This window comes from Podarcis gaigeae, assembly GCF_964106915.1.
Source record: "Podarcis gaigeae genome assembly, chromosome: 10".
NCBI lineage: Eukaryota > Metazoa > Chordata > Lepidosauria > Squamata > Lacertidae > Podarcis > Podarcis gaigeae.
Window position 1 is genome coordinate 24,519,943 of NC_139686.1, and position 23,180 is coordinate 24,543,122.

At 40.6% G+C, this 23,180-nt stretch overlaps 2 protein-coding genes across 5 annotated transcripts in view; one reads left to right on the forward strand and one right to left on the reverse strand.

Moving 5' to 3' along the window:
* The window catches only part of HCFC2 (host cell factor C2), a 30,719-nt gene extending 22,884 nt beyond the window's left edge, over positions 1-7,835 (forward strand). For both annotated transcript variants that reach the window (XM_083700285.1, XM_083700286.1), the window contains exons 14-15: positions 642-927; positions 1,974-7,835. In XM_083700285.1, the coding sequence (XP_083556411.1) occupies positions 642-927; positions 1,974-1,999 (312 nt within the window). In that variant the 3' untranslated portion in view covers positions 2,000-7,835. The remainder of the gene's footprint in view (positions 1-641; positions 928-1,973) is intronic.
* Positions 7,836-10,989: 3,154 nt separating this feature from the next.
* NFYB (nuclear transcription factor Y subunit beta) lies at positions 10,990-23,180 on the reverse strand. Of its 3 annotated transcripts, none has more exons than XM_083700983.1 (7): positions 23,003-23,180; positions 18,010-18,103; positions 16,179-16,309; positions 15,370-15,567; positions 13,156-13,234; positions 12,107-12,186; positions 10,990-11,900 (listed from the first exon to the last, which is right to left on the reverse strand). In XM_083700983.1, exons 2-7 carry the CDS (start codon positions 18,101-18,103, stop codon positions 11,868-11,870), a joined length of 615 nt encoding a protein of 204 aa, XP_083557109.1. In that variant the 5' UTR covers positions 23,003-23,180; the 3' UTR covers positions 10,990-11,867. The 3 variants fall into 3 exon arrangements, with proteins under 3 accessions (XP_083557109.1, XP_083557110.1, XP_083557111.1); XM_083700984.1 differs by lacking the exon at positions 23,003-23,180 and adding an exon at positions 21,921-22,963; XM_083700985.1 differs by lacking the exon at positions 23,003-23,180 and adding an exon at positions 21,314-21,899.

Consider the following 23,180-nt stretch of genomic DNA (forward strand, 5'->3'; position numbering starts at 1 on the left):
TCGGCATGAGCTGTGAGCAAGGAGTCTTCATTTAAATTTCAGGTCAGGCGTGTTAACTCGTTGGTTGGCCTTAGGCAAGATGCCTCAGCCCCATATCTGTATTGTGTAATATATTATTACATTTTTTCCCAAACTTAGTTCCCTTCAGATCTTTTGGACTACTGTTCCCTATCAGCCCCAGCCAGCTTATCCATACTGGCTAGTGCTGATGGGAGTTGTAGTATAAAACATCTGGAGAGCACCAGGTTAAAGAAAAGAAGCTTGTATTATAATATAGCTCTACCATTGAGGATTACTAGAGAATTACTCAGGAAAATATATATGGAGCACTTTTTTGTGCATTACAAACATTAATTGCCCATTCTCCTAGGTTGGGGCAGTGGTAATTGCCTATCCAGGGTCTGAGTGCAGAATCCAAGCATGTGCTTTGTGTTTCCCCCTCACTACTGAGGGACCGTAACCTGATTTCACATACCTGAAATTAAAGGAATCAGCCCTGTGCATAAAGGGCTGGGTACCCTAAAATCTCTCTTCTCCCAAATTAAACCTGAAATATAAATCTTATTCTGTATTGATTAACTAATGAAACTTTATATGCTAGTACCTACACAATGTGAAATTAATTTCCCGTTTCCCCTCAGAGTGCAGATTGTATTCACCTTTCATGGGAACCTCCAGTTTCGCCTTCAGGAAATATCTTGGAATATTCTGCCTACTTGGCTATAAGAACCACCCAGCTGAATGAAAATCCTCATCAGCTTATGTTCATGAAAATCTATTGTGGCCTTAAGACCTCATGTACAGTGACTGCTGCCCAACTTGCAAATGCCCACGTTGATCACACATCCAAACCTGCCATAGTTTTTAGGATTTCAGCCAAGAATGAAAGGGGATATGGACCGGCCACGCAAGTTCGATGGCTCCAAGGTAAAGGGGGTGATTTATTCAGACACCCTGACTTTTCTCTATAATATGTACAGGTTGTTTGTTTGTGGGAACTTGTTCTTTAGTAATACATTTGTATAATTGTCAAGTCAAAATTAGCTACTGACATATATTTTCTATTTGGAAATCATGAGACACTTCGTCCAAATGATTAGCTCAACATAGTCAGGCTGTTGTGGGTTGCACCAGCATTTCATTGGGCAGATGTGCAAAACGGAAGGGCGCCAAAGGCCACTTCTCTGACTTTATGCAGCCAACTCACATCTCTTTGTAGGAACATCTGTTTATCAACAGTTTCGGTCGCCTTTCTTAAATTGGGTGTCTTGGCACTGGAAGAGATGCAGCCAGTAGCTGCAAAAAGGATCAGAGTGTTGGAACACCACCTCTATGAAGAAGGACTAAAGAGTTGGAAGCTTGTTAGTTGAGAGGAAAGATCTCTATGGGGGGGACGTGATAAAAGATACATACAATCATGCATGGTGCAAAGATAGATGATAGATAGATAGATAGATAGATAGATAGATAGATAGATAGATAGATATTTACCCTCTTCCTGGGGAGAACATTCCACAACAGGGGAGCCACTGCAGAAAAAACTTAGAGATTGCTTATAGATGAGGATCTGGGATTGTGGGAGAAAGGGAAAGAAAGAAAGCACTGGGCTAAATATGTATAAAAATATTTACCCACAGTTAACATAGCAGTGTGGTCTTCAGTAAAAATAAGAAATGTCCCATGGAGTGATTTGAAGTTTGTACCCCGACAGAAATGAAACGTGGGGTGTCACTGCACCATTGCACATAATGCTTTGGCCCCTAGAAGACTTTCACAAGGCGAGGAGATGGAAAACGAATCTCCTTTTCATGAGGATTCACTGTTTGTTATGAGTGCAAGCTGGCATTGCAGGGTAGTAATTCCAGACTATAAGTTCAAGTATTCCTGATATTAAGTGGTTTATCTGTATCGGATTGAACATGGCTGTTCCGGATGCTGGAAATCTAAAGCAACTTTTTCCTCTTCCTTTGCAGAAACGAAAACATCAAGTTCAAAGTAGAAATGGCACATTGTGCTGCAAGTTATGAAATAGCTGTTAGCTCTCATGGCGTTTTGTAACTCCGTCAGATATTTCATTTGATATTGTCTTAACTTCACAGCATCAGCGTTGTGCAGTCTTGCAGAACTGCACCTGCAGTGGCTGCATTTTTCATACCACTTTATCTGGTAAGGTCACTTTAGAGTCCCACGCTGATAACTCAGAGGATTAGATATGCATCTAGATTTTTGGAGAGTCTTCCTTCCAATAGCTCCCAACACATAGATCCCCAGTTGCATTAGCTTCCAATGGATATAGAAGGGCTGTAGCTCAGTAGCAGAGCATTTGCTTGCATAAAAAAGGACTCAAGTGCAGAGAGAATTGGAAAAGGCTCCTCTCTGGAGAGCCCTGTCAGTCAGTGTAGACATTATTGAGCTAGATAGACTCATGGTCAGACTCAGGATAAAGCAGCTTCCTGTGTTCCTAGACGTAGATGCTCAGTTTTATTTTAAAATTTGCAGAATTAAAAAAGCTAGTTTGTGATTTGGCATGGGAGGCATTTTCAAAGAGAAGCCCATCTGAAAGAATAACACACAAACTTGTGTTGAATTCCCTTTGAACTATTTTTAAGGCAAACCTATGGTGCTTCCAGGTGGGGAATTACTACTGTAAATGGGCTATTCAGATAACACAAATGGATTATTGGCAATGGATTTTTGTAATTCATTGGATTTTCCTTGAAAAGGGGGAAATCAAGGTTTAAAGGGGGGGGAGATACGGGCAAGCACTTGGATGCCTACAACATTGTGTGGACACTGCAAAAAACAACAACAACTTGCATGCATGAGAATCCCTCATAAATACCTGTCTGGAAGCATAACCCCCAGAGAAGCTTAACATACAGTTTGGGGGTTTATTTGGGGAGCAGCTGAAAGAAATGTTTCCCCAAGCTGGTTATTTGCACATCCTTGTGGATTGGAGTCCATAGAACTATTACAGAACATGTTGTTCAAAGATGGCAGTAAATATATCACATTAGAGATGCTGAAAGTAAAGTATTTGGTTTGCAAACATAACAGCAATTGCCTTTATATGTTTAATGCTGATGGATTGAATCAAAATTTACCATTTAAGCTTTTTCTGATGAATGGGGTTGTTGCAAATACACTGCTTTCTTTCACGACCTTTGCATAGGCACCATACCAGACACGACCTTGTCCATACCAGAAAATAAAAAAGCATAGGAAGGTTTTATGTGTTTAAATAAAATAAATATCCATACGTCTGGCAGGGTATGCTGAGATTCTCCGTAATTTGTGGAGAATGAGTGGAGTGAGTTTGTCAGTTTGAAAATCAAGCATGCATTTCCTTCTTCCCATGTATTCAAATTTGCTGGTGCGAACGACAACCAGTACTATTTTTCTAGAAAAAGAGGTGCCAGAATTCACCATGAACACCTCCCTTGTTCTCTTATAATGGCAGTGGCACCCACTGGAGAGGTGCTGGAACTGAGTTCTGGTGAGTTCCAGGTGAAAAAAAGCCCTCATGGGAGAAGTCTCTGAAGAGCTCAGCATTGGTCTCTGTGCTGAGGCAGCAGATCTTGTGTTCTGTTCCCCTGGCATTCTTCCGTCCAAGCAAGAATTAAAAGAATATCTTCACCTAAGCTGATGGCTAGCTGAGGGATGAGTGGACATCTTTCTCAAGGATGGGCTGCTTTCAGCTGTCATTTCAGGCTGGACCTGTTACGCCCACTTCAATGCCTTTTAAGACTCTGTGTGTATTACATGGCTTGTACTTTACAACAGAGACATGGTGAAAAGATGCCAGAGGGCAAAGGCAAGTCTTCCAAAAAACTGACCAATTGGTTAGACAAAGCGACATCACATAATCAAGTGAGCCCTGAAGACTCGCAAGCAAATGCAAAAGATATAGGTGATCATAAATGAGCAGGAGTTGCTCACTCCCTATCTTGATCTTCATGCAGATCTGTTCTCCTTTGGCTTATATTCCATATTCATCGTGTTATCTTAGTGCTAGGCAAGTTATTTCAGTTTACAGTAACTTAAAATGTATAGAATATTTTAATATATTCATTTTTGTAAAGATTTTTCTAGTGTTTGTAAACACATTCTAATCTTGGAAACTCCCCTGATGATATGCAAATTGCTCAACTGGTCAAATCTGTTATGAAAAACAAACTTAGTGTAAATGCACTATTCTTAGTTTCTCGTGGGCATGGGAACGTTAAATCTGTAGATATTTTGAATGTTTACATGAGTCTTTACATGTTAAAGTCCTCCATGATGTATGCTTCATTTTTTTTAAAAAAAGAAAACTGTATGCTTTGTTGTGGCATATTCATGCTATTTTGCACTAATAAGAATTTAACTTTGTAACATTTTTGTGTTGTTTCCAGAAAATTTCTGTAGTGGTCTAAAGTTAAAGCAAATTTGCACATATTTGCATGCTTCTGTGGCGTACATTTTTCTTTTCCCATTAATTTTCTCAATAGCTTGTTTTTGCCTTAGTTTTTATATCCTAATAGTGTTGTTTAATATACTTTTACCTTGATCATCTTATCACTAATGTGCCATCCGCTTCAGGCTCCTTCACTTTTTTCCTACAAGGGAGTAGAGAAAAAACAGCATGTGCACTGCAAAAAATGACACCAGGGCAATGTTAATCTATGGCAGAGTACATGGCTATGCATATTCACCCTACACCTTTGTAGCAAAAATGTTGTGCGTGAAGCGATCCTTAATAGGAATGTTAATCTGTTCCTAAACACACAAGTGTACTAAATAGAGGCAGTTGGATGCCGTTTTATACATAAATAGTTATTTACCAAATTATAGAGTAAAATAGCTGAAATATGCCAGTATGCTTAGCCAGCCTTCACCAGCCTGGTGCCTCCACAGCTGTGCGGCGTCTGATGGGAGTTGTAGTCCAAAACATTTGGAAGTCACCAAGTTGTCAAAGGTTGCACTAGGTGAATATAGCGTAAGGCACAATCCAACAGGGACATGGCTTTGTGAACAGCTGTGCTATTTACATTCATTTGGATGGGCCCTGTGCAGGTTCCTATGGATTATTTTGTTTTGAAACCTGGCTAAATGCAAATGTGCAATAAAGTGAAAATTTTGCACTTCCAATTTTTTTCTATCAATGCCTAATAAATTAAAGATGGGAAGTACTCGATCTACAAGATCAGTTTTAAAGTGGATAGGGTAACGCTAGTGGTTTGCAATCATTCCTTGTTCACTCTAACAGGACTTCTTTGAGGAAGGCTGCTAGTAGTCCATTTTGAAATGGGGAAACTGAAGGTGAGAGAATGTGACTTGCCCAAAGTCCGTGCAAAACCCAACTCATCTAGCTTCATCCCTAGCAACGACTAACACGGTAAGGAAAAGAGACTTGGTCAAACGACCACCAAGAGATTCAGTACATCAGAACTTGTGGCCTTTCCCTTAACAGTAGAATACTATCTTCACAGTAGATATGTTGGCACAGTGTAAGTACTGCAGCACAATCGATAGTGCCATGAAAGACCAATGGCAAACATTTCTTAAGTGTTCTTGAATCGATAAAAAATTAAGTAGCACTTTCTGTTGGCTACTCCCTAAAGAAGGGGGGGTTTACATCAATTAAGTTGTGTCTATGATAATGAGAGATGTCAATTGATTAATATAAGGCTTGGTGTATTTTATATATCAAGCTAAACATGCCAGGCCACTCTTATAACTGCACACCCAGTTAAATGGGTTATACATCGAGTTCATCAATAGAACTTTAGATGTTCAATTTTTATGTAGGAAAGGTATCAGTCATGGAACTTTATAATACTGTGCCAGTTTTGTTTTCCTAAGGTGTGCAGGGTGAAATGAATGAGCATTTCATTCAAGTTACACACCCTTTCTAAAATTATCCCCAATTCAGAAAAACTATGTGAAGCTGCCGTAAGATTCTGAATATTCTTGGTAATTAAAATTATACAAGCTACACAATGAGTACAGAATATCTTGGGACCCAAGATAAGACTTAGGTTGTTCTTAACTAGTGCTGTGAAATCTAAACTTCAGGAAACGTTTAAGGTCAGAGGGTTATATCCAACAGTCATTGAGCTTGTGGAGCAAATTCCACTCTTGCGGCGGAACATTTCCTCCCCTCCCCATGTACCCCTGAATCTGCTCTTGGGTTTCCTTCAGGGCCCCAGAACAGATTTGAGAGGTGCAGGGTCACGGGGCTGGGAGAATTTCCATTGCATGAGTGGATGTCCTTCCACAGTTGGAGTGATTTCACTGAATTCAACCCAGTCTTCAAAGCTAAAGGAAGGCCTTCATAGTGAAATAAATGCTATTGCCAGAACCTTAGTTCTTCCCTGAATTGTCATAGACAAGCAATGTGCTTCCCTCCTCCTTGGTCACCACACACTACTTCCAACTCTGGATTGGATCTAGAGCTGCCATAGGATTGTAAAGAAACTTTTCATATTAAGGGGGGGGGGTCTAAACAATTGTGTATTTTTTTTTATTAAAAAAAACTTTTTTAAGGAAGGCAAGCTGTGGCAGAATGTGAGAAATTTTGTGTGGCTACTTGGCTACAAATAACTTTTGATTGTAGATACATTACTTAACAATATGATCTGTTGAGTATATCTGTATTTTTGCACTTTGAGTTCATGTTTCTGCACTTGTTTTTAAGGGTATGTCATGACTACCAAAGGTAAATTTGTGGCAGTGTTAATCCAGACATGATTTTCAGTGTAAGTGTGCTTATGCCAATAGGATCTTATATAATTTATCATACGACTACAGTCTTCCCCTATATACATGAGATTAGTAACATGCTTATCGGTTTTCTGTAGCTACCCCCCACCCCAATTGTATAACTATTTTTGTGGCCTGTTTCTGTCAATAGCACTTAAAATGTATAAATCCAACTTTAATTTTTATATTTGAGGCCTATTCTGTGTAGCGTAAATATCTAATCAATATATTTGGATATCTGACCCATTAGAATTTCACTGAAAATATAAATTAAATCAGGCTGTTTGAGAAACTGGTGGATGCTCTTTTTGTTTGCATTTGTTAAAATGTATGTTTGACATATTGTATAAATCTGAATCCATCTTATAGCAACTTCAAGGAATAATGGACTTTTGTATGAAAATTATAAGTAGAAACATCCGTGCTATTTATGACATACTACATCCATTTAAATTAAGATGTTTTGTGACAATGAATATATAGCTATGTGAACAATTAACTGGCCAGATTTGCATGATTATATCTTGACTTAATAAGCCACAATATGAAAAAGACTTTTGGTTGCACATGTAAGCCCTTTGGATTTTGGCTAGTCAGAATCGGAAGCCTCTTATTAATCATAATTCCCTATTTTGTCTGAACTAGGAAACTATGGTAACCAACTTCAGGAGAAGTCAGAATATTAAACCACTACTTGAAGTTGGTTTATTATTCTCACTTGTTCCAAAAGAGGCAACGATCATTTCCCAGTGTGGAAACAACGGGGAAACTGTGGCTGAATAGAGGCTTCCTGGTTGGAAAGTGCTGTCAAAAGGCTATCTTTGTTTCTTGAGGCAAGATACATTTACATGAATGCGGCCATTATTATGTATGATTTATAGCAATATTTGACCATAGTTTCGAAGTAGAGTACATCAGCAAGCCATAAACTTTAACAAAAAATGGTGTCAGTTAACTGGAATGTTGAGGATATGGTTAGAGCCAGCTAGTTACTGTCTTATGGCTGAAATAGTCTCTACAAAGAAATCCAGTATTTTGTACAACAAAAGTAGCATTGTTCTTTGTAATAATAAAGTGATTTGTCCTAATAATCATGTTTACTGGTACACTTTTTAAAAAGTGGTTTTCTGGAGTTAAGAACCAAAAGCTCAGGGGACCACTACTGAAAAGGCTGCCTCTTGAGCTGATGCCCTCCAAACCTGTTAAGGGGGTACACAAAGGGGCTCATGACTGCAGGGTCTGGGTTGGTTCGTAACATGATTAGGTGGCACCTTAATATATTTCTCATCTTCCATATTAGAACTCAATGTAGCAACTCAATGTGGGACTACCAGACCCATTTAGTGTTACTGTATTGCGAGTGGCGTAGCATGTGCCTTCTGGACTCCAAGACAGTGAAATTCTACTGAATGGTCACTGTGCAAGTATTTCACAGGTGGGGATAGAAATTACTATACTACATCACTTTTACATGTCCCTTCAGTATAGTATTATCCCCTCCAGTGTCCTGCTACACATAAGCACTAACAAAACAGCAACACTGATAGTAATGGTGTGTAACGTAAACTGTTTTGAGGTTTTTTACAATCAAGTGGTGTATAAATTTTATGAAATAAGTAATACAGTGGTAAAGGTACCCCTGATTATTGGGTCCAGTCGTGACCGACTGGGGTTTTGACACTCATCTTGCTTTATTGGCCGAGGGAGCCAGCGTACAGCTTCTGGGTCATGTGGCCAGCATGACTAAGCCACTTCTGGAGAACCAGAGCAGTGCACGGAAACGCCATTTACCTTCCCGCTGGAGCGGTACCTATTTATCTACTTGCACTTTGATGTGCTTTCGAACTGCTAGGTTGGCAGGAGCAGGGACCGAGCAACAGGAGCTCACCCTGTGGCGGGGATTTGAACCGCCAACCTTCTGATCAGTAAGTCCTAGGCTCTGTGGTTTAACCCACAGCGCCACCTGCGTCCCCAATACTGTACTCAACTGCACAATTAATAAACCAGTTGGAATCCATTGATAATTAGATTGGGGAGATGTTTTATAAACATTGAGTTAATTTGTTTCCTTGCTGCATTCTCTTTTCAACCAACTTGAATTTCATCTAGTTGGTCAGGATTGACTCACTTACGAAGATAGCAGTGGCTCAATATAAGTCTCCCATTGTTTATGAGAATATCCGATGCACAAGATAAAATTACGAAGGCGAAATGCCATTTCCTGGAGAACTCAAGATAGTTTTACACAGTAGCTCAGGAGTCATCTGATAAAAGTAGCAAGAGGGACAGTATATAACTACATATTCCAGGAAAATAAGATGGCAGTTTGCACATCAGGGTTCTAGACATAACAGTTCTTCAGACTGTCATACCTATTTGTTTTAAAGTATACTCTATCCACAGGTTCCTGAAAGCAAGTGGTGAATACAAACAAACACTCGACTTAACTTCCTATTTAACTACGGGGGATGATTTACAGAAAGTAGTGTTTTAATAACATTAACTACCCTGTCGTGGAAGCTGCTGAACTCTAGACTTACATTTTCCATATAAAATATCAGACAATAATTATAGTTGGATGAAAGTTCTGTCCTTCTACAGAAGTCTCCCCATACTTACTATGGGGAGCATTGCAGCATGTACCGTATTTTTCCTTCTATAACACGCAGATTTTTTCTTCTAAGAAGGAAGGGGAAATGTCTGTGCGTGTTATAGAGCGAATGTGTGGTCCCTGGAGCCAAATGGTGCGAGGGGAGGCAAAAAAAAAGCAGGCAAAAATCCCGCGCCTCCTAGAAGGGAAAGCTGAAAAGAGGAAGTGGCTGCTTTCCTGCATTCTGCCTCAGGGTCTTACTGCCCACCCATCTCTGTTTCCTTGCTGTGTTTGCTCAAACGGAACAAAGAGCAGGGAAAGCCCCTCCCCTCCAGACAAGCAGAGGGGAAAACATGCAGGAGGGAGAGAGAGAGAGAGAGAGAGAGAGAGAGAGAGAGCGCGCGTGCGAGCTGGCTGGCTTGGGTGGGTAGGTGAGGGAAAACTTTTGCCTTCCTTTCCTCCCTCCCCGTTATACCCCTCTCCTGCATTCTTAGCCAGCTGCTTCTCTGCACACCCCTCTGTGCTCCTTGTCCGTTCTGTGTTTTTCCTTCCCTCCCCACTTAAAATGTGGTTAAAAAGCATGGATCCACATGGATCCTCAGGATCTTTGCATTGGGTCAGCCCAAATTCACCATCAGAGCACATAGCATGTCCATGGCTACAGCCTGCCCCCCAAAAATCACACACCCACTGTTGCCTGGGGCTGCAATGGTGCAAAAACGTGGTTACAAACCATGGATGCACAGGGATTCTCAGGATTTTTGCATTGGGTCACCCCAAATTCACCATCAGATCACATGAAGCACAAAAATGATACATCCACTGTTTCATTCAGAATGTTTTTTCCCTTGTTTTCCTCCTCTAAAAACGATGTGCGTGTTATGGTCAGGTGCGTGTTATAGAGCGAAAAATACGGTATATAATTCTCCTCATACACATAACTTAATTGCTTTGTCCTAGCCTCCATTATGTAAAGAGCCATACTGGCTATGGATAGGTCCTACTGAGGCCAACTTCACTTTTTGTTAAGTTCCCATGCCTTGTCAAGTGCATCACCTGCATTCTTGGGCTATGTGGGACCTGAAGCAGCATTTGAGCTTTTAGCTCCAATACATAACTCATAAAATATGTGAAACAAGTCAGCAATTGATCCTAGTACAAGGCCTCTGAACAGCAGGACTATAGCTCAAAGCTTCCAGAAAGCCGGGTAAGAGAATCAAGGTTCCCCACCCCTATGCCTTGCAATTGCTTTGAGCTATAGGGTGGCTAAAGCTAGCAGTTTTATCCTAATAGCAACAGTATAATGTTGCGCCAGCAAAATATTCAAACCCCCCCCCCATCTAGACACTAAATGTACCAGAACAGGTGATCTTTGGCACAATCTGTTCATATACAAAATTAAGTAATATTATTTAGGTATATGGCAGTTTATTGCAAAGGCAGGAAACCACCAGCCAAGTGCAAACTGAAGTCTTCCGTTTCAGATCCATTCAGACACAAGCATACACCCACACACTCCACAGATGTTATAAACAGTTCAGAATTCCCATCAAGCATGGAAATGGAGAAGTTTAGAGAATAATGATGAATTACCAAAAGACTATCAAACTGTTGCAAATGAGTAAAGAGAATTTGGCTTTTATGAAGAGAGATCATAACTTAAAAAGGGTTTATTTCAAAAGCAGTGAGACGAATGCCCCTAAGTCAATGGAATCAACAAAAGAAACTCTACTACATACTTCTAGTTGTTGCAAAATAGGGACTGCACTACAATGTACAGTTAACACTGTTATGGGGCACCAGGCAATCCACAGAACTAGCCCTGCAGAAGACAGTTATTGTCTTGTGAAAACTTGTGCAAAGCAGTTCTTGGTAGATTATGTCCCAAGCTTCTAATGCTAAGATCTAGAGACTGGATACTTCCGGATTCACATTAATTCAATCATTACATTAAAACACTGGGAGCACTTCTTTTGAACTGCTGGCGCTTGAGGAATTCCCTTTCAAAGTCGAAATATTAATAAATATGTTAACTCAACTTTAGTCATGCAAGACAGTTACAAAACAAAATCCCATTTTTTATAATAAAGGCAACTTGCATTCAAAATGAACTGTACCCTTATGTTTTATTCAAAGGGTAAACTTGAATTAATTACCCAGCTGTTTACTTGAATTACAAAAGTAACATGATTCAATATGAAAATAAGAAACTGTCTACAAATCTCTGACAGTAGTAAATTGCAATATACAATGCATACAGGAGTTATACAGAGCAACAAACTCTTGTACAAAACAAAAATACTTTAATACCTTTAAAATCCAATTTCTTTTAAAATCATTCATGAAAAAAGGTTTGAGTCAGAGTTCACACCTCAATTAGTCAAGCCTCAGGCAGCTACATTACAGCTATTATATATACAAAGTGACATTTTTCTTTTCACCAGCCATTTTAAACCAAAGTTTTCCTCCCTTTCAGCATTCCAATTTCCTTGCCCATCTCTTTCAAGTTCCCAAATCCAAAGCCATCTTCAAATCATGAGAACTGAATTTGCTGAACACCAGAGATCTAGGGAGTGCAAAACAAAGTAAGATTAATTTGAACAATTTACAATAGAAGTACATGCATTTATCTGGAAGGTTCAACTGTTAAACAAGTGCTGATTTAGAACCATTGGACTTGTTTATTACCTGTCTGGTTGCTATCAGCTATAGCTGTAGAAACTGGGAATATTTAAATATAAGTCAGGAGAAAAAGAACCGGAAGCACTGTACCTGTTGATAAGATGTTGTATATACCATAACATTTTGTTGTTGGCCATCTGCAGTTATTAAGCCTGCTGGCAACTGGTTAGCTAAAAGAAAGAAAGCAGTTTAGTTAAGGGGCTGAATCCACAGAGAACGATACTCCAAACCAAATTTAACGTGTTTACCATTAAACAAAAAATGTATTATGGCCAGTGTACAGTGTATCAGGACACCACCTGATACTGCAAATGAAATCTAATCTCTTTCACTGGTGCATATTAAAAACAGAGAAACAAAGACTGAGAAACCAGATAAGACTGAGAAACTCGGGTGAGGACAAGAAATTTAGACTCAAGACAATGAAATGGTGGCGGTGGCATCTAATTTGGAAAATGAAAGAAGTTACACTAGCATGAAGTTTGGGAGTGCTCTTGGATCTATAATGGTCAATGAAGATACAAACAGCATCTTAGGGAAGCCAGAGGACCTTAAGTCTTCCTACAGTTATCCACAGGCCCAGCCTGGTAACCTCCCAGCTGGGTTACTGCAGTGTAATACCTTTGAAAAAGGTCCATTTGGTCCCCAAGCTAAATTATTCAATAAGATTGGCTGTTAAGAACAGATTACTTCAGTGTTGTGCCATGTGAGCTGGCATCCAGACTATTTCCAGACCCAATTTAAACAGTTAACTTTACAACCATGAATGTCTTGAAGTCATAATTTTTTCATGCTTTTATGTTACTCACTCTTTCTAGCTTTACCTCATTTCTGATTTCATGTTATGTAACCCACCCAAAGAACCTTTGCTGTTGGGTGACATATAAATATTGTGAATAAATATAAATAAATAGAACTCGGGAGGTGTATACATGTGCATGAACCAGTCACAAGGTGCCAACCACGAAGCACAGCCTCCAGTGCATTTCAGTGCACCATTCATGGACTTCTACATAAACCACATGGCAGCAGTACTTGGTAGGTTGCAGCCCCTTGGTCATACTTGACAAGCTTCTTCCAATCTCAAGTGTCAAGTATCAAAAGCAAAATCTGTCCCAGCAACTTCAAGTGTTACTTACTAAATGCTTCCTCTGTGAGCTCCTCACTAAGGCCATCTGCTGTGGTAACTGCTCCAATACCCTTTTCTCCTTTCATGGCCTTGAAAAAGCATAAATAATGTTTTGAATGAGGATACAAGCACTTTCAACCACTTAAATCATTGCACGCTTTTTGGAATAGCAGTGTAGTTTATACGCAATAGGTTTTTCAAACCCTGGATCTCCATTACAGAATTCTATAATTCTACATATTTTGTACACCAATAATTATATCTGTATTCTTGGTGTGAATGTTGATAACATTTTAAGATCACACCTGTAGCAGTGTAACCAGCAGAGTAGTGCAGCAGAGCTTCAGGATCTTCCCCCTTTGTTATTGCTAGCCATTTCAGAGAAAACTTCTTGCTCATTGAGTTAAGTATAAAGTGTTTATATTGCCTCAAACAACAAGACAACTGTTTACACTATATGCATAAAGTTAGGAGATGCTGTGCATCAGAAGCTATACACTATAAACTAACTAAGCAAAGTAAACCTGGGTTCAGTCTGTGTCACACAGTCTGCATTCAGTCAGGAGGTTTGTAGTCAAAACTGGAAGCTTGGCTCAATCTGGAGGCTCGAAGGCTGAATGCAGCAGGCTCTAAATTAGCCAAACCAGAGATTCGCACAGAATTCTCCCCTTGGGTGAGATGCAAGTGCGAAGAACCCCCCTGAGTCGTGCCAGAAGCCTATGGCCTTGAGCTGTTTTCAGAAGGCCCACTACAGCTGGAGTTCTAACCCTGAACAGAAATGAGGCAAGGTGGAAAGGCAGCTCAAGAGACAGATCCAAGCACAGTTAGTGCAATTAACAGCAATATTTAAATTACAGGTGTGTGATATTTCCTTCAGCTTTTATTGCAAGAGGTCTATGGTTCTTCAGCAAACACAACCTCTCATATACATCTTCCAGTGAGTGGTTACCAAAAAGAGGAGGGTGAAAGGGTTGTGGGAGCTAGACCTCGTGTCACCAGAAACAACTAGGAAGATTCAAGAGATTGCATGTCTGTAGCAGCCCAAATTGCCACTTGTGCATCTGAAACTGCAGCAGTTTAACCTGTGCATCGTAGCCTGTTATGATAAGAAGGAATTATTGCTGGCACAAATTGCACACAAACAGCATTCAGTGTGAAAAGGAGCAAAGGGCAAGGATGAGCAATGCTGAGCTACTGCCACAGAAAGCGACTGCAGATTTCTTTACACATTACATTAAGTGCTCATTTCAAACATTTTGCAATGTAGTTTCTTAACAAAATAAATAGGTAAAATCAAAAATCAACAACCAGAGCTGCATCAAGCTTCTCAGGAGACTCTTTCTTCCCACTGCTGCTAGTTCACCCTCCTTATTGCTGTTGCCCCTTAGCACTACCCACAGTAAGAAGGAAAGTAAGAAAATGACAATGAAGAGAACAGCCACCACAATCTGTCCCCCACATCACTAGGGGATTACAAAGAACAAAGCAGCTGCCCCTCCCCCCCCATCTATCCTACCAGGCATTAGGAATGTTTTAATCCACTGTCATAAACCGCTTTGGGGCTTTTAATATGAAGTGTGGCCTAAAAATGTTTTTAAATAAATAAAAATAAAAGAGCAAGTGTGTGGGCAATAGCTGCTGTTCCTCTTGGCCAGAATAAGTACAATAATGTTAAATAGATGCAAGGTAGAGAGGATAGAAAGTCTACCTGTCACAGGACAGATCCAGATAGGAAGTAAAACATTGCATAACATATGGGAAGAGGAGAAGAGTCAAAGGGGAATGCAAATGCTAGATTATTCAAGCTTCACATTGAATTTGTGGAGATGCTTGACCATGTACTCTCCTGGACTTGACACATTAAAATAAAGCAATTCTAAATGGTGCACTATGTGATAATAAAAACATGAAGTAAAAGCAGCAAGCTAGTAAACGCAAGCTTCTTTTTCAGACCAGTGCATGTCATCTAAGTTGCAACACTAATCTAGCAGGAAAAGAAAAAGGCCAAATCCTTAAAAGCATATAAACCAGCTGGTTCATCAACAAAAATTACATATTTTTTTTAAAAAAGAAACACGATAACATTTACATTCTGAAAATAGGCTTCATATAAATAAAATTTTCAGTCAACACCCTGGTTTATATAAAATATAAAACCAGTAATTAGTCATAATAGACAAAATTCCAAACTGTTGTAAAGTAAAACCACAGAAAGATTACAAACCTCTCTGAACTTCTGAAGGTACAACTTCAAAGGTTCCACGTAGCTGTCAAATCCCAGAGTGGACATGGCAAAGAGAATATCTTCCCCATTTATAGTCTTCCGTTTTTCTTGATGACACCTCTCACTTGCTTCCGATGTTATAAAGCTTATGAATTCGCTTACGCACTCCTGAACACATTCCTTTGCATCTTTAGCAATCTAGAATAATCAGCATCAGCATCATCTAGTAATCAAACTATTTCTCATTTCCAATCTGAATTAACCCTAATATATACACCAGCAAAACTGCCAACAAAATAAAATGTTTTGGGCCAGTTAAGCTACCCCAAACAGAATGGTTTAATTGTACACATTACCTCAAATTTGAAATGTTTGAGAATTTTGAATTGAGTAGTAGTTTTTTAGAAATAATAATAATTGAAAAACCAAAGCTGCCATTCATTTAGAGTAGCCTTCCCTAACTGTGTGTCCACAAATGTTGCTGAAGTGCAACCACCAGCCAATATGCAGAATGGTCAGGGATGATGGGATGTAGTCCAGCAACAATTGGGGACCTAGGACTGGAATCCCTCCATGAGAGGCAGATGCAAAAGTTGTTTTGGGCAGCTAGAGATGTGGAGGATTAGAAAGCACTTGTACGTCCTGCTCTCATTGTTACATCACATCTGAAGGAGCTCTCAATATTTGGTCTTAAACCCCCACTGAATGCAACCCAATGATTATGCCGTATTTTTAAAAATTCTATGATGAATCTAAGATTCTTACAGTACACATGGAATGCTAGCAAAGCTCTCTTTCTGAGTTATTACCTTTCCTGTCTGAGGTATAGCATTCTTCATTATCCTTGCCACATTTGCAATTGGAAGATATATATCTTGTTCTCTAAAACTTTCTTTGGAGCCATTTGTGTCTTCATGATCATTCATGCTATCCTCCGTATCTAAAAAAAGAGAGCATAATACACAAATATTAGCTTTGAAAACCTCACTTACACCTTGTTTCAGGGTTGCCATATTTTGAAGAGCAAAAAAAAAAAAAGAGACACATTTGCCAACTTTGCTATGATAACTCTCATTTTAAATACCTGTCATATATGTAGGCTATAGAAGTTCACATTCCCACCTTAAAAATGTACACAAAAAGTAAACATATACACTTTCTCATTCTTCGGCCTTCCTGGGTGATCGCAGCATGTCAAAATAATCTGGGCTGAAAATTGACATTTTAGGAGCACGAAGGGGGGGAAAGGGTTACATAGCTTATCACTGTATGACACATACACACACATCTAGTTCAGCATTGTCTCTACTGACCATCAGCGATTCTTCCAGGTGTCAGAGAGGGTTTGCCCCTACCAGGAGATGCCAGAAATTGAACCTGAGGCTTTCTGCATGCAAAGCATGTACTTTACCACAAAGCTATGGGTCATCCCCAAAAGAGCAGGCATATAGGGCATGTCTGGCAGAAACCGGGCGTATGACAACCCTACCTTATTTGGAAAACCACCTCCCATTACAAAGCCTTTGAACATCATCAAAACAACTGCTGTACAGTAACTGTTAGTAAAGTTTCTCTTGCATCTTTTTTCTCCAAATGCCCGGTCCTTGAAAAGGAAGAGATCATTCTACTGGTTTGACAGAGCTTATTCTCCCTCTGCTTTCTCCCTCTCTCCCACCAAACCATTCCTCCTTTTAGTTTAGTTCTAATTGTATTTAACTTTAAACAATTAAAAAAATTAAACACCCTTTAAGAAAATATCACATTTGATATCACAATATGTGATCTTGTCCACTAACATACATGCTGCTTTAAAAGCAAATTAAATAAATTCATGAAGGAAAAGACGACCAACAGAAATTATTTGTCATGGCTGTATGCTACCATCAAGATCAGAGGCATGATGCCTCTGAATCTCAGTTGTTGGGAAACACTTGCTGGAGAGTGCAAGTGCAGTCATCTTCTGCCATTGGGCTTCCCATAGGCATGTGGATGACAAGTGTGGGAAACACGATGCTAGACTAGATAGGCTTGTAGTTGAAACCAGCAGGGTCCTTTTTATACTCTTTATGTGTTTACAGATATTACATTACAAGATCCCAGGAAGCTAGATTTTTAGTACATATTGTAGATCTACAAGAGACAGAACTGGTAATCTTAAGGATTTATTTATTTTTAAAACTGTTTAAAAAGATTGGTTCAGTACCAATATGAGCTTTTTCTCACATTACTTGCAACACAATGCTACTCATTAAATATGTCCCACTGGGTGATACCCAACTACCAGTAAGTCATACTAAACGTAGATCCACTGAAATCAATGGACTTAAGTATGACCAACAACTGATAGCACCCATTAGGTTCCATGTGGCTTGAGCCCAAGGAAATGTGCACAGGATTGAAGCATATGGCACACAAGTACTACATGGTATACATTAATTTAATCATTGCTGAGCAATGGTCTCATATAAGAGCTATTAATTTAATACAGAGCTGTGAATGAGTCTTATGATATGGTCTTCTTTTACAGACTATGATACATTTTCACAGGGCTGCAGTCACGCCTCTTCTACACGTCTGCAAGCTGCAATGTGAAAAATGACAATAAGAATGGACACTGTCTTTGACCAATACATTACTTACCATCATGAGGCTGTATCACATAGTGACTACCACCAATATAGTCTCCAGCAATTCCTAACTGAGAAGCATCTGTTGTAGAACTATCACCATCCATCTGGAATAAAAGGATCTGAGTTTAGAACAGTCCACTCCACTTGACTAAGCATATTGTTCTTAAAAATCTGAGTACATATTTCTGATCGAAATACTTGAGATTTGAAAATATAAATAGTATTGCATGCCCACTACACATGATCTTTGCTGCCTAAAACATAATAGCCCATTATTCAAACTAAGCCTTCTACTGAAGACTTTTAGTGTACTGTATAGCAGTACTTCTATTATTTATGAGTAATATGAAGCTTTTATTATCCAAAAACACTTTATGTCTGTGAAGAAGGCAACTACCCACAGAGAGCCAGAGGTTCAAGGGAGGCAGATCATATACAAGGGCTGCAAAATACACACTGCTGAAGATTAAAGGGCTACACTTGAAAATGTTTTAATTATCTAAATAATTGAATACTTCTGAGAGATGTTACCAGTTTTATATTATGTATAATAGGGGACAATGTTTATGAAGTTACCAACAATTTTTCATTAAACAATGTTGAGTTTATTTCTGTTAAATATTAATAAGTTTGGATGACCTCTTTAATGCTTTGGCTTTGCTTCAGCATAACCATCAAGTTTAAATAAAAACTATACAGCTAGTGCTTTCTCTCAAGGATCTACCTATTATAACAGAGTGCAACTTCGGCATCCATGTTCTCCTCCTGTCTAACATGCCATTATTTAAATCTGATCCAATGTACCACTGTTGGCAAGATGACAACCGCTATCCTAGAATCCTTGTTTTAAATCAAGTTTCATTCACCCAACTTTTTCTGACATAAGAAAGTTATCAGCTGAGGCAAAAGCTGAAGAAAATACCTGACATAATTTACTTTAAGATTTTGTACAGAATCCAGATTTGATAGGATTTGTCATTTAGCCAAGACTGATCTTTGGAAGAGGTAACTTACGACTTCAAATAAGAAAATGAGCTTTCATGAGTTGAAAGTGACCCTTCTTAAGTTACATGAAATAGCCCTACTGATGGATACTGTACAGAGGCGTATAAAGAGGCCACTGCCAGCATGTCTTGTTTATAATAGAATATGAGTTAGTTGTCTACAGATATCTTATATCACAATTGTCATTTTGAATGAGAACTTTCAGTATATAATTTTCAAGCATTTGCCACTTTCAAATTATGCAATAAAACACTATGTTTTATAACTATATTAGTCAGGTAAAATAAAGCAAAATGTTCTGGCTTTCTGGAAATCATTGAGCACAAGAGCAATATGAAAACATCACACTGTGAAAATGCAACAATTTCTCTAGAAATACACAACATTCTGAAGACCTGCAATTTAGGGGATTAGTACTGATGGAAGTCACTAATTCTGCTTCTTTCTGAAAAACTACTATGAAAATAAAAGAGGCAACAAAATGAAGCTTAGCCTAGACAAGACAGAGATGCTGTTAAGGGACAATTTTTCTGACCAGATGAGTGGTGGTCAACTGATTCCAAACAGAGTACCACTTCTCCTGAAGGAACAGGTTTGTAGCTTGGGAATTCTATTACTGTCACTTGCTGCATGAGTGCTCTCTGTTTAATAGAGTGCCCTTCTCTTCCCAGCTTCAGCTGGTACTCCATCTATATCCTTATCTGGACATGGATAACCTGGCTTCAATTCTGGTACCCTCCAGATTAAAATAAGGCAACATGCTATGCATGGGACTGCCTCTGAATAGAGTTCAGAAACGGCAGATAATGAAGAATGGCCTGACGGCTGTGGAGTCTCTGAATTTAGTTCAAAGCACTGGTTTTAACCTAAAAAGACTTACATGGCATGGGACCCCAACACCTGATGGAATATCTCCTCAGACAGCAGCCTACATGAACCCCATAGTTGTCATCTGAGCCCAGGTGTCCCATCAAAAAGAGGTGAAGAGAGTGGCAACAAGGTTGTACCTCTCCTGTTCATGGGACACGCTCCCAGTGAGGTGCCCTGGTGCAGACATTAGTATATTTATGGCACTAGGGCAATACCTTCCTTTCCTCTGAGACATTTGATGAGTTGATTATATAATTATTTTTCTTTTTTCCCCTTAAAAAAATATAATTTATTTTCTACTGATAACTAGTTATTGTGCCAGTTATGCTAAAGATATTTGGTGTGGGCTTTTTTAGCATTGTTTTCTTAAATTGTGTTCTATTATTTTGTTTCATTTGTGTGTGTTATGGTGTGGGTTATACTGTTTATAAGTCACCTTGAGACTATTTCAGTAGGTGTCCAACAAACAAACAAACAAACAAACAAACAAACAAACCAACCAGTAATTAATCCTACTTCAACATTTTCCTGTTTTGTAATTTCCAACCATCAGTTCAATAACCAATCTAACTACAGGACAATTCCATACTAAATATACACAAGGCCATCTCACCAATTTTTCAAGTGAATGTTGCTCTTAAGAAAATTAAACCCAAGTTGGGCACAGTTGCAGGATTTTAATGAGCACGGTTAATTCTAGTGCAGCTACTCAGCACATAGTACTAGAACGTATCAGATTGCCTTCAGGCTAGTTAAGGCCATGCTGAAATCAAGAAGACTGCTGCAAGAAGAGGCCTTTAACCTTATACAATAATACTTTTTTATTCAGAAAAGTTTTTGCACTCATTCTATATATTAACACCTTTCTCTAAGTGGCAATCTTTATGTAGCCAAAATGGCACCATCCACAAGAGGGAGGTGCCAGCAGGCATGGTGGGACAAAAATCGCAGTACAAAAAATCTTTAGGGGGGTGGGAAATCAAATCCCAACAGCGTTTAAAAACAACATGATGAGTGTCTGCTGGGGAGAGAAGATGGAAAACGGGGTGGGGGGGAGAAGCTTGAATAGGTGGTAGAGCACATGGCGGGCTAGCACCATGACACTCTGTTCAATGTACTCTTTTTTATATATTTTACTGCTTATGGTATCTGTCATTCTGCTGGTAGAGTTGTGCATACAAGTTTGCACAAGCAGACAAAGGTAACCAATACAAGATCTGTTCTGTCAACCTGTCTTGTTCCTGCATGAGAATTCCGTGTCAGCATGGAATTGTCATACAGCATCTTGCGGGTTACCTAGAGTTTGTTTACAGAAGGCCTAAGCTAATGCTATTCAGTGTTGGTAGGCAACCCCAGGAAACCAACAGATCACATACACTTTGTATACAGGGAATATTCACTCTAGAATTTTGCTGGGTGCTTTTAAAGCCTTTATATACCTAAAAGGAGAAACACAAACTGCCCTAACAAAAGAGTAAGTCTTCAAAATGGGTTAGTTCACATAACTGCAACTTGGACTTGTTTTTCCACTTTTACAGACTTTTTGACTAGACGAGTAAAACAAATGGAGAAATCAGTTATGGTATGCAAAACGGAACAGAGGTCTATGACTGAGTTATGGTTTTTTTTTGGGGGGGGGGAATCACAGAACTCATGCCAGACAGCTAGTTTGTACTCTTAGGATTCACACAAATTCAAATCTGATGGGTACATTCACACTAGGCAGGTGGGGCCAGGGACAAGTCTGAGGATTGAACAATTCCAGTGGCTGTGTAAATGAACTCTATAAACCAATGTTCTCTGATTTCCACAAACACATTCCTAACATGTGTGGTGGCTTGAAGGTAGCTATGATCCAGTGACAAGGAGACTTCACAAGGAAAGGGACTGGGGCAGGATGGGAAAAGAAGCTCGAGTGTGCAAGACAAAAGACAAACCTCCCATAACAAGACAGAAGTAACTGGTAACGTTTGAACATGTGGAAGCTAGGAAAATGACACCCCCACCCCCGGCTAAATGGCACCCCAGAGCCACAAGCCCACCCACCTTTGGGGTTCACACGCGTTGCGACCAGGACTTAGCGAGACAAAAACAGCAGCTTCTCTTTAGCGTGCAGAGCGCTTTTTGACAGCTTCGTTTCTCCGCCTCCCCAACCAAAGCCACTCTGGAGACCGCGAAAGGCGGCCATGTGCAAGGGCTAGGCGGGGAGGGGGGGAGATAACCATGGGGGGGAGCGACGACCGTGTGGGGTGTGTGTGTGGGGACTTCCAGACCATCGCCAACGTGGTGGCGAGGGGAGCCATTGACCCCTTCGCTGCCCCATTCCCCCTTCAGGGAACCTCCAAAAAAAAAAAAAAAAAAAAAAAACCGGTGGGAGGCGGGTGGGGGGGGGGGAGTAACAGAAGAGCGAGAAGCAGACAAAAGCCCTTGTGCACAAATAGACCCAACTCCACCCCAGGAGGAGAAAAGGAGCAGGGAGAGCGGAGAAAGGGAGGGAGAGAAAAGAAGGGCGGCCTCCACGAGGGAACAGTAGAAGAGGCGCCTATTAAAAATAAAACAGGCTCGGGCCGCGCGCTTGGCCGAGAGAGGGGTGGTCGGTCCTCCGACCCCCAGGTTGGGAAAGCAGGAGAGGAGAGAGAAGGCGCCTCGGGAGGGCTATTGACTCGGGCGGCAAACGCGGCTCCTTTCGACACACACACAACCTCCCCCCCCCCCACCCGCGTGTGGTGACACGCTCCTCCCGCCGCCGCCGCCGCTCCTCTTCCAGGGGTCAGCTCCTGTCACAACAGCCCGTCTCCCTTCAGGGGCCTCGGCCAACGGCCCCCGCTCGCTTTCCCCTCTCCAGGCCCCGAGCAACGGCCGCCAGAGCCTCCGCTCCGCGGCGGCAGTACAAAGACGCGGGCGGGCCCGGGCCGCGGTCTTTCTTCCTTCCTTCCCCCCCGGTTCCTCCTCCTCCTCCTCTCTGTCTGTCTGCCTGTCTCTCTCTCGCTTTCTCCTTCTCCCGGCACTTCCTGGTCCCCTCAGCGACGGCGCGGCGGCAACGCCGGAGCCCGGGGAGGGAGACGGACATTTCATTCGAGCCTGCAGTGAAACCGGTTACCAATCATTGGCCGGAGCCAGGCACAAACCTCCAGTGCGGCCCTGGTTGGCTCCCTCCGCAAATCGGCTGTTTGGTTGGACAGAAAATGGCTGCGAAGGAACCAGTCCCAGCGCGGAGCACCGCTTCCCGGAGCCGGCCTGCCCTCCCTCCGCGCCGCCTCCTCCTCGCCAGCCGCCGCCCCCTCCCTTCGCGGCCGGGCTCTTCCC

What these genes read in the sequence shown, in the direction of transcription:
- NFYB (XM_083700983.1), bottom strand. Translation starts at nt 18,103, where the DNA reads ATGGATGGTGATAGTTCTACAACAGATGCTTCTCAGTTAGGAATTGCT. An exon ending in ACCTTCAGAAGTTCAGAGAG is followed by an intron (nt 13,235 to 15,369) that starts GTTTGTAATCTT and finishes TGCTTTTTCAAG; the next exon opens with GCCATGAAAGGAGAAAAGGG. An exon ending in GCTCACAGAGGAAGCATTTA is followed by an intron (nt 12,187 to 13,155) that starts GTAAGTAACACT and finishes TCTTTCTTTTAG; the next exon opens with CTAACCAGTTGCCAGCAGGC.